Source organism: Pelecanus crispus, chromosome 10 (genome assembly GCF_030463565.1).
Source record: "Pelecanus crispus isolate bPelCri1 chromosome 10, bPelCri1.pri, whole genome shotgun sequence".
Classification (NCBI taxonomy): Eukaryota; Metazoa; Chordata; class Aves; order Pelecaniformes; family Pelecanidae; genus Pelecanus; species Pelecanus crispus.
In genome coordinates, this window is record NC_134652.1 from 19,007,876 (window position 1) to 19,019,237 (window position 11,362).

Consider the following 11,362-nt stretch of genomic DNA (forward strand, 5'->3'; position numbering starts at 1 on the left):
CTGGCAGGGAGCATCCCCCACGGGGGCTCGGCCAGCCCCTGCCCCACGCAGGTTTTCAGCCACCAGGGATGGGGAGCAAAACTCCCAGCCCCACAGTTAAGGCTCCCAGAGCTTTTCTGTCGCAGGGTTATCTCCTGTGGGTGTGTTATAGGAGAGGCAGGACGAACATTCTGCACTCTGTAGCTTTTTAGATGTAAAATGAGGGCAGATAGGGGGGCGGGGGCTCTGCAGGAAAACACAAGGCAGGGCTGCCCAATCCATGACATCAGCTGTAGCTAGAATAATAGGATGTAAAGTGGTTTTTATTGTAAATATTTAATCTCATTCCTGCACTTCCCATTAGAGCTGGCACAAAGAGGACATGTCTCGTTCACCCAGTAGTAGCTGTGTATGTTGTGCCTGAGCACCGTGCTGCTGCTCGGGGCCTGCCATAAAGCCCCCCCCAGGGTCCCTGGAGGGTGCGCTCCACAGCCTGACCGAGGAATTGGACTGAAGCATGGGAGGGGGCTTTGGGGAATAAACATTTGGAAAACAGACATTTCTGGTTATGTCTCATTTGTGGTACAGTCCCCTGTTCCTGATGATGCTGTTCACATTGCAGAGGGGGTGTCTGCCAGGTGACACAGGCTCCGTGGTGGCTGGCTGGCCAGACTGACCGTGTCACCTCCTGCAGCCCAGCTCTGCCAGGGAAAGTGCCAGGAGAGCAGCTCTGTAGGTCTATCCAAGGGGTACTCCCTGGGGCTAAGCCTGGGTGCTGAGGGCACCTTTTTGGGTGGTTTTTGAGTACCACCCGCCTCACTGAGACACGGGGTATTTCTCACCCATGTAAAATGAAGTGAGTCCTGTTGCTTGTGCACTGAGAACAGAGCTGGGCCCAGCTCCTTGCTCCACTGCAGTGTGTTTATAAGCTCCTTTCAGCTTCATCTCTGCTCCTCGCTGTCACGTGTCCTGCGTGAAAGCCATGGGGGAAACGATCCACCTTGTCCCTCCAGCGCACCCTGGGCCTGGTGGCATGGGGTGCTCTGTGTGAAGAACCAGCAGCAGCTTGACCTGCGAGGGCGGAAACGTGGCACGAGGACAGAGCCGCTTTGGAAAGGCTCTGGAGTGCTCCCCTGTCCCCTGCATCTCTGTCATCGTCCTGCTTCAATGCCAGGCTACAAATGACCTCGCCCCGGCTAGCCCCCCTTGCATGTCTGTGCTGGGGCACTACGGCGGGGTGCGCGCTGCTGCTAGCTGTCAGAGGGCTGCGCAGCAAGCACGACGCTCCCGGGGGCAGAATGTGGCTCCCAAACGCGACAGGTCAAATCTGGAATTTGGAAGGGCTGAGCTAAGTGCTGTTGGCAGGTCGACCCCGTAGTGAACCAGAGCCTCTGCCCCTGCCGACCTTGTCCTGCAAGGTGAATCTTTGTGGCTATCAGAGGTGAAATCAGTAGGTGGTGGCTGCAAGTGGCAATGACTAACTTTAATTAGCAGGAGCTGCCAGCGTGGCTGCGACCCGTGGGCGATGCAGGCTCCCACCGCAGGCAGGGCTGCGGGCAGGGCTGGGCCTGCGGTGCCCAGCACCGGGTGCAGGAGGGCTGGGGCTCCTCCAGCAACGCGCTTAAAAATTACCCCGAGCGCTAACGAGCCCCATAGCCACCCGCCGAAAAATGTAACGTGAATCTAGTTAAAAAAAAAGACTTGAAACTGATTTTGTTTGCAGATAAACACGAGCATTTACAAATGAAGTGTAATAATTGTTACTTGTAACCGAAGTTTGTTCATATTAGGCTGTTAATTTGCTGACCCCCTTCCAAGATGTTTTTAATTATCCCTTTCACTCTTTACCATTTGATTCTTTTCGAGCCGATGGCTGGGGAATACACAGCTGGGGAGATAATAAAGCCTTCCTGTGGCAATTATCGGTGCTCAGGCCACCGTATCTCGTTATTTTGATAGACAGTGAACTTGGCGCGGTTGCCGGCCGGGTTCACGCAGATGTCACGGTCCGTGTTGTAGGTCACAAGCAGGTCAGCGCCCGGCGAGGGGAGAGGGCCGGGTCAGGGCGCGGCCGCCGCTGCCGGCCAGGGCCGCCCGGGCCCCGCGGAGCCGCGCCGGGAGCCGCGCCGAGCCCCGAGGGCTGCGCGCCTCCGGGGGCGAGGAAGTGCCCCCCGGGGGCCCTCTTGGGCAAGGGGCTGCGGGGGCGGGCAGCCCCGCTCCCGCAAGGCATCGTACGGGGAGGGAGGGTCCCGCGTGGTGCGTTGGCAGGAAAATAATAATTAAAAGTGACACCTTCCCCCCAAACGCACACACGCAACTTCCAGCGTTTATTGAGCTTATCTGGGAGCAAGGAAGGGAAAAGGAAACAAAAACGCAAAGGGGAAAAAAAAAAAAGCGAGCACGATAGTTTATTGGTAGCAGCCGTGCCCAGCGGAGCGCTCCGCCGCCCCGCAGCCGCGGGCCGCGCCCGGCGCCTCTTCCCCAGCGGCCGCGTCCCCCGGACGGCGCCTCCCGCAGCCCAGCGAGCCCAGCCTCCCCGCAGCCCCGCCGGCCGCAGCCGCCGCTCCATCCCGGAGAGCAACCCCCGGCGCCTGCCCGCCGCCTCCGGGAGGGAGCCCCTCCGCGCCCCGGCTGCAGGCGGCGTGCCCGGCCGGTGCCGAGCGCCCCTTCCCGGCCGCGCAGCCCCGACGGCCCCGGGACGCCGGCGAGCCCCGGGCGAGGGCGGGCAGCAGGTCCCGGGGAGAGGAGCCGGGCACGGCGGCTTGGGTGTTTCCTTTCCGCGCTCACCTCCCTTTCCCTCGGTGACCCGCGCCTGAACCTGCACCGGGAGGCTGAGACGGACTGCTGCCCGCGGCTCCGTCCTCCGCGGCCGGGCAGAAATACAAGCCGGGCCTTTCGAGGTGAGCCAGGGGGCAGCGGAGGCTCCTCCGCCGACGCGGCGGCACAGCTGCGGCTCTGCCCGACGGGCCACCGGGCTCCCCCAGCGCGGGGGCCCGCCCGGCCCCCACCAGCACCGGCCCGGCTTCTCCCGGCCCCCCTCGCTCGCCGTTCCCGGCCGGCGGCAGCAGCGGGCGAGCGAAGGAGCTCCGCAGCCTGCAGAGCGCGCCGGCACCGGCCGGGGAGCGCCCCCGGGGGTGGGTGTCTCCGGGCTGCCGGGCGCTGCAGCGGGGCGTTTCTCTGCCTCGGCGCAACCCGCTGGTCTCTATCGAGCATCGGCGATAAATCCGAGGGGGCGGCCGGGCCCCGGCTGTCGGCCGCGTCCCGCCGCCCGCTCGCTGAGCGCGGTGCAGCGCGGAGCCGGCCCCGAGCCGCGGCCGGCAGCACCTTTCCCTCGCCGGCGGCGGGCAGGATGCGCCGCGCAGAGCAAACGGTTAAAGATTTCGGGGGGAGGAGCCAGGCCGCAATCCGCAATTAAAGATGAACTTTGGGTGAACTAATTTATCGGACCAAGGTAGGGTGGGCAGCAACCTGGGAAGGGTATAAAAGGCGGCCCGCGGCGAGCAGGGCCCGCGCACTCGCAGCTCCCGGGGGGCCGGGCTGGACTCGCTCCCCAGCCATGGGCTTCTCCGCCCTGGTCGCCAGCGCCCTGTGCACCTTCCTGCTGCCCCTTCTGCTCTTTCTGGCCGCCGTCAAGCTCTGGGACCTGTACTGCGTGAGCGGCCGCGACGCCAGCTGCCCGCTCCCGCTGCCCCCGGGCACCATGGGGCTCCCCTTTTTCGGGGAGACGCTGCAGATGGTGCTGCAGGTAAGGGGAGGCGATGCCGCGGAGAAGCGCCCGGCTCCTCCTCTGGCTGCAGGGGAGAGGGATGAGCCGCGGCTTCGCCGGGCTCCCGTGCCCAGGTGGGAGAGAGCTGCTCTCCCTGCCTCTCCTCCTTTCTAAAATGTATTTTGTTATTTCCCCTCCCCTGTCCAGAGGCGGAAATTCCTGCAGATGAAGCGCAGGAAATACGGCTTCATCTACAAGACTCACCTCTTCGGGCGGCCCACGGTGCGGGTGATGGGCGCCGAGAACGTGCGGCACATCCTGCTGGGCGAGCACCGGCTCGTCTCCGTGCAGTGGCCCGCCTCGGTGCGCACCATCCTGGGCTCGGGCTGCCTCTCCAACCTCCACAACGGGCAGCACAAGCACCGCAAAAAGGTACGGCCCCGACGGCGGGCGGGGAGCGGGCGCGGCCGCCCCAGGCGCGGCGGCTGAGCCTGTGTCCCCTTCCTCCTCCTCCTCCTCGTCCCCCCGGGCAGGTGATCATGCGGGCCTTCTCCCGGGACGCCCTGCAGCACTACGTGCCCGTCATCCAGGAGGAGGTGAGCGCCTGCCTGGCACAGTGGCTGGGTGCCGCCGGGCCCTGCCTGCTGGTGTACCCCGAGGTGAAGCGCCTCATGTTTCGCATCGCCATGAGGATCCTGCTGGGCTTCCAGCCCTGCCAGGCCAGCCCCGACGGCGAGCAGCAGCTGGTGGAGGCCTTCGAGGAGATGATCCGCAACCTCTTCTCCCTCCCCATTGACGTGCCCTTCAGCGGGCTCTACCGGGTAAGGCTCCTGGCGGGCCGGGAGGAGAGGGGTGCCCCCGCAGCCAGGGCAGCGGGGAATGGATGGGAGGGACAGCAGTATTGGCCGAAATCCCACTTGCTCTCCCTGCCGCCTGGCCAGGGCTTGCGGGCGCGCAACATCATCCACGCCAAGATTGAGGAGAACATCCGCGCCAAGATGGCCCGCAAGGAGCCTGAGGGCGGCTACAAGGATGCACTGCAGCTGCTGATGGAGCACACGCAGGGCAACGGGGAGCAGCTCAACATGCAGGTGGGGTTCCCCAGGGCCAGATCCGTCCCTTTCCCCCAGCCCCTCTGTCAGCAGCATGCTTATCTTGTGGGGCCAGAAGGAGAGAGCAGGAGGCTCGGCCCCCTCTCCCCATGCAATAGACCAGCTCGTGTACTGCACTGGGGTGCAGAGGCTGCGACCAGGCTGTTGATGGGGAGCGCGGGACCAGGGCCATGTCTCCAGGGAGCATAAGCAGCACCCCCATCCTGGGCCCTGGGTGTCTGCTCCAGCCTGGGAGTGATGCACAGTGATGTGGTGGTGGAGTGGGCCTGGTGGAGATAATGTATTTGAAACCTATTTTGTGTTCCTCTGTCCTCTGCATAAGGAGCTGAAGGAGTCTGCCACAGAGCTGCTGTTTGGGGGCCATGAAACGACTGCTAGTGCTGCCACATCGCTGATCGCCTTCCTAGGGCTGCACCATGATGTCCTGCAGAAAGTGAGGAAAGAGCTGCAGGTGAAGGTGTGTGTCTCCCCTGGAGCCATTTCACAGGAGCGGGCAGTGGGAAGGTATCTCCAGGAGAGGTGTCCCAGACAGGGCTCCCCTCGACCCAGGTGGTGCCCTTCTTTTAGGGGCTGGCAGGAAAACGCCACTCGCTGAGGGGCAGCTGCTTTGCAGTGCCAGGAGCCCTGGCCACCTGCTCCATAAAAGTCATGGCAGCATCTTCCTTTCTAGGGGTTACTGTGCAGTCCCAACCAAGAGAAGCAGCTGGACATGGAGGTCTTGGAGCAGCTGAAGTACACGGGCTGTGTCATCAAAGAGACCCTCAGGCTGAGCCCTCCTGTTCCTGGAGGATTTCGAATCGCGCTCAAGACCCTTGAGCTAAATGTAAGCGGGGCTTGGGCTCGACTCCTCAGCGCAGCTGCAAAGTACTAGTGCGTTCACGTAGCCCATCCACCTTAGTGACCTGCAGGAAGCCAGGAGGGGAGGTGGGGTGCACCGACATGTCCCATGCTGACGCTTCGCCTTATTTAACAGAGCAAAGCGCTTCATGTCTCCTTTCTCTTCTTTTGATAGGGTTACCAGATCCCTAAAGGTTGGAATGTTATTTACAGTATCTGTGATACCCATGATGTGGCAGACCTCTTTACCAACAAGGATGAATTTAACCCGGATCGCTTCATGTCTCCATCTCCAGAGGATTCTTCTAGGTTCAGTTTCATTCCTTTCGGTGGGGGCTTGAGGAGCTGCGTGGGCAAAGAGTTTGCAAAAGTCCTTCTAAAAATATTTACAGTGGAGTTGGCTCGGAGCTGCGACTGGCAGCTGCTGAATGGACCTCCTACGATGAAAACAGGCCCCATAGTGTACCCTGTGGACAATCTGCCTACCAAATTCATAGGTTTCAGCGGCCAAATCTGAGAGCTCAGTGCTTGCCTCCGGCTGGATTTCTGTATAGCATCTAAATGTACATAGCAACTTTTTATAGTAATGAAGGCCTTTAAATATTTAAACTTGTAAATGTACAATAGTTATTTATGTCTCCTAAATATTTCAAAAGGCTATGATATTTTTTTCCCCAAGCACTACAATTATGGGTCTCTGATTCATAATTAGATAATGTTATTTCTATAGAAATAAGTCTTCCCCTATTTAAAAATCTTACTGAAAGCTGGCCAGCTAAACATTTGAAGACATTTGACCATGGTGTGTGTATTAAGAATTATTCTTAAAGACGTTTGAAACTGATAACTAGCTGCTCCTCCGAATTACCTAAAATCGTTATTGTTTGAGGATGTTTTCAGTATTATTTGTGTCTAGATCTTATGTTTAATGTGTGAATTTTAAGTTTGATAATAAAGTTTATTTTTTATGATCTGCTGTATGAAGATCTGCGTGTATGCTAGAGAGTAGCTTAACCAATGGGTCTGGATGTAAAGTCAGATCTAGTTTTGTGAATGAGTTTTTTGCTATTTCTATGCTCGTAACTTTCCTCTGCCTCCTACCCCCAATGTGGTTCCCACTTGTGAATAGTAAATTGTTTTAAGTTTTAGCCTGTAAGTGGCAAGAGGAGTGCAAAAACATACACACTCACTGAAAACACTATGGAGCGATAGCAAGTGCTACAGGTCTCCTTAGCAAGCACACAATCTTGAGCCATAGTAAATAAGAAAGTAAAGGGAAGCAAAAGAATAATGTGTAACATGAGTCTTTTCCTGTAGCTAGAGAAAATAGGTTGAGGGGGGAAAAAAAAATGCCATGAAGGTCCTCTGCTCCCATATTACTGCTGACCACTGGATCTTGTTCTGTGTTGAGTCTGCTGGCTATGAATCTTTACTTACTAAGGTGTCTCTTACGAGCTGGTAGAGCAAATAAAATCTGCTGTGATTTCTTCTTGAAATGCGACAGCTCTGACTAGGTCAGTGACAGAGCATGCATTTGGTTTAAGAACTTCTTTCCTGGAATTCAGCAAAGTGAAAACTAAAAGGCAGGCACTAATGTGAATTGATTAACAGGGAATCAACTGTTGAGATGCAATTCCCCGGGGGTGTGTAAGCAGGGCAGATAAAATGCCCTAGGCATGACCCCTGTTTTGGCTTAACCATAAGGTTTTTTGTGCTCCCCCCACCCCCTTACTACACCTATTAGTCTTCCCTCAAAAGTCAAACAACATAGGCTGGCTCTATAAACATCTACAAAGTAAACCAATGTAATTCAGTGTCACAAATGCTTATAGGACCATATAGACTAATTTAATTTTTTTTGTTTGCTCCTGGAAAACAGTCACTTTTTAATTATGTTCTCCCAAGGTCAAAATTAAGGGTGGAGTTAAGTTGCTCAGAATCACTGCAGGTGTTTAATAGCATCTATGAGGTTTTGGATTTTTTTTTTTTTTTTTTTTAAGGAGTGTTTCTATAACACATTCGATGTCTTTCCAGCTAGCATTTTAAATGCATAAGCTTCTAATGTAAGACCTTAGATACAACCTACAGATGAGCATAACTATCGAGACTTTTTCATATTCCATTTTTTGTAATCTTAAAATACGAAAGATATTCTTTTTTGATTGTGCCTGAGTCTTCTTGGCAATGTTTAAGATCTTAAATAATTTTTACTATGGAAACCTCTTGTACCATTATGTTTTTCAGGGATTTGATGAATAATCTCAGTTTAAGACCCCTTTATTACCAATATAGTAGTGGAAAATTGTAAACCCTGATCCTGATTTGGAGGCGATCTGAAGTCTGGAGAACAGCAAGACTCTTGTCTTGGTATCCCTCGTTAACATTTTCTTCCTTAACATTACAACATTCTGCAAATTCAAATAGATGCTGATACTCTTTAAATGTTTTGTTTATTTTTAATTGAAGACTTGTATATGTGGGAACTTTTTGCATGGTCTTCATATTATTTTAATTTACATTTTGTTTTTATAAAGAATGGGAATCTAAGTGCTGTATGGAGAATATGAACACTCTTTCACAGTGTAAGTCTAAGGTCATACAAGAATTTCTCTGTTTCCTTTTTTATTTTTTGAGTCAAGTTTGCAAGGCTTTTATGTTTGGAGAAAAAAAAAAATCATATACTTAATTTGATTTTGACATCTGGGGGCACATCCTCAGCTGTTGTAAATCATGACAACACAACCTACGTTAGGCACTGCCCCTGTATAATTTATCTCTGTAGTTAAACGGTCTGTCACTGCTGTGTAATTTAGGCATCTTGGAGTTAGCTTTAAACAAGCTATCCCAAGAAATGGTAGCAGCGTAGCTGCAGTAATACGGAGCTCAGTGTGGGTTAATTGCTAAAATATTTGCCCAACTTCTTGAGCAGGTTTTACAACCCCTGCTAATCTCCTCTATGCAGCTGTATCTTGACAGCTTAGATGCTGGCTGCAGACCAGTTTCAGGTGAGCTCTGCTATGATCAGATGTAGCTTTGCCTGCTCAGCAGCCGCTGGTGTGGGCACCCACCAAGCCTGTGGCTGCTATTTAGGGGCTGAGCAGCTCCAGCACCTCCTGCCCCTACTCCTTTTGTTATGCTGGATCCAGGAACTGTTCTTGCTGAAAAATTACCTACCAAAAACCCCTGTTGTTTTTCAAGCACACCGGGTCCTCGCTCCAGCTCCCTGCATGAATCTTGTTTGTACAGGGGTGCTGTGGTGGAGGCGGAGGTGGCAGGAAGGGGAAGCGGCTGCTTCAGCCTGCTCTGCTGCTACCAGGTAGCTCCTACAGCCCTGCTCCAGCTTTCCTGTTGCAAGTGTTACCATGTGTTATGGTAAGTGATTGGTGCTCCAAGGCTCACAAACTGAAACATATTAAGGGGACAGATTCTGTGGGGAGCACTCACTCCCTTCTTTTAATTGGGCCTTTTTGGGGTATTTCGTATTCCACCTCTTAGTTAACCTGTCATTTAAGGGGAAAATCTTTGACTACATCTCTCTCCAAAAAAAAATGCACACGATTCAGTAGGTGCTATGCTTTGGTCCTGGAGTAAAAAGTCATGATTTATATGTAGCATGCTGGCTCTTCTCTGAGGGTAAGCTGGGTTGCTGCAACCCACGCTTCTCCTAAACCCATGTAAAGAGTAGCTTCTGTCAGCCAGCAGCATCTCGGGTGCTTAGAATTTCTGAAGTCTCTATGCAATGCTAAATGTGTGGTTCTTAACACCACAGTTATAGCCATTCCTGAATAAAAATGACATCAAAGAATGACATTGGTGTAAATTGACATTGAGGAAGGCCATATGATAAATCGATTCCTGATTGAAAGGCAATAGTATTTCCAGATATGTTCAGAACGGGTACTAGTGAATTTTGATAATGGTTGTATGAGTGAGGAAAAAGTGTGCAAATGAATGCTGAAGACTTATTGGACATAAAAAAAAAAAAAAAAACACTTGCTTGATTAAAAATAACATGACCAGATTTATTTATTTTGTCCTAGTGAAACTAGGATATGTTACTTTCATGTCACTTTCAGCAGCTGAGCCAGGAAAGGATTTTTTCTTTTGGTTCCTAAAAGCATCTGTTGAAGTGACAGTATCATTTGAAGCCTTGTATACTTAAGGTTGTGCACTTACTCTCTGGCATTTTACTTTATTTTGTGCCTTTACCACAGGGGTCTTTTCCTGGACCTTGCAGGATGAGAGGCCAACAAAAAGGTTGCCCTTCTTTCTACCCCATTTCAATCTATTGTATGTTTTCTTATTTTATTCTGGTCAGTGATTTCAAATAACCTTTGGAGAGGTACCAAGAAAAATACTTAATAATATGGAAAATATTCCATCCTTGACTTTCAAGTGGTACTTTCCTAAGAGCTATAGGAAGTTTTTAAATCTGTTTTTACAAATCTGCATCTAGTCATCTTTGAGAACAGAACACTGCTGTGTTTTGTTAATTCTACACATTGGCAGAGGTGTTCAGGGTGGATGCTGATAAAAGTTATGCCCCAGTCATTTAAAAGTCATATGCGTAAAATTAGACCCCTAGATCCATCTCTCTCTTTTTAAGCATTAGAATTTATTTTTATGAGGTATAAATTCTCAAAATTTGCTATCTGTCTTGAAGGGAGCTGCACTGCTTAGGCTCCCTGAAAATCCAACTACTCTTGATTTAGTCCCACATACAGATTAAGCAGCCCGAGTGCAAGCGACCCCTTGCAGAATTTCTTTACCTTAAAATGATTACATACCAACTTTCCTAGAACAGTCTAACAGGATCCTATGCAAGCCTATAGGATCCTATACAAGGCTGTGTCTCTGCTGAACGTTGAAGTAAACCAAACTTCAATCTATTGACTTTTGGCAATGTTTTTGAAATTATAAAAGGCAGTCACAAATCTTGTGTCTGGGACATACTGCTCAGTAGGGTATGCTCCAGGCCTAAATTAATTAGTTAATTTATGGCTTAAAGGTACTATGTTGCATGTAGTTGTCTTCTCTATTATAACAAAAAAGAGTCGGTAGGTTTGGATAGCATTTGTTAATTCAGATAGTTTTGTTTGCCAGGTGGTTTGTATTGTAAATTCTCTGTCAAGTTATACATCCAGCATGCAATGCAGAACATATACAGATTAGCAGCAAAGATTCAAAAAGTTTATTAGTTGCAACCATTAGAGTGATAGATTAGGAGAAAGGAAACGTAACTGGCAGCAAGTTTAGAGAAGGCTCATTACTAGACTGGCTTGCTTCACTTGTTTAGTAATGTCTTATGAAAAATGTTATATGAGAAGTTCAATGAATAATGCAGCCTTCATTAAGTTATGTAAATGAATGTAACTTCGTGGGTGGGTTAGAAAAAACATATTTAACAAATCTGTTTACATCCAGAGAGTAAGAACAGCGGAGACAGCTTTTAAAGAATCTCAGATTAAAATATTTAAAAGGTGACAGATGAGAAGTTTGGTAGTAGGACATAATAGTGTTGTTTTAATAGGTGTTTACAGCTCGTCTTGCAGTTGCAACATAGGCAGGGCAACATATTAAGTATTCTCAGTTAATTAAAGTGTTACGTGTTCCTTTATCAGCAGTCCCAACAATGCTGTGTTGCTTGTGTATGCTGTTAGTGCCCCAGAGAGACAGGCAGAACTTGTGTGATTTGCAAGGCTAGAAGGATCATTTTAGCAAAAGTGAC

At 51.1% G+C, this 11,362-nt stretch overlaps 1 protein-coding gene across 1 annotated transcript; it reads left to right on the top strand.

Moving 5' to 3' along the window:
• Positions 1-3,535: 3,535 nt before the first annotated feature.
• CYP26A1 (cytochrome P450 family 26 subfamily A member 1) lies at positions 3,536-6,151 on the top strand. Its single transcript, XM_075717680.1, has 7 exons — positions 3,536-3,724; positions 3,893-4,117; positions 4,219-4,506; positions 4,627-4,776; positions 5,120-5,254; positions 5,468-5,620; positions 5,810-6,151. Exons 1-7 carry the CDS (start codon positions 3,536-3,538, stop codon positions 6,149-6,151), a joined length of 1,482 nt encoding a protein of 493 aa, XP_075573795.1.
• Positions 6,152-11,362: the final 5,211 nt, after the last annotated feature.

What these genes read in the sequence shown, in the direction of transcription:
- CYP26A1 (XM_075717680.1), top strand. Translation starts at nt 3,536, where the DNA reads ATGGGCTTCTCCGCCCTGGTCGCCAGCGCCCTGTGCACCTTCCTGCTG. An exon ending in AGCACAAGCACCGCAAAAAG is followed by an intron (nt 4,118 to 4,218) that starts GTACGGCCCCGA and finishes CCCCCCGGGCAG; the next exon opens with GTGATCATGCGGGCCTTCTC. An exon ending in GGGAGCAGCTCAACATGCAG is followed by an intron (nt 4,777 to 5,119) that starts GTGGGGTTCCCC and finishes CCTCTGCATAAG; the next exon opens with GAGCTGAAGGAGTCTGCCAC.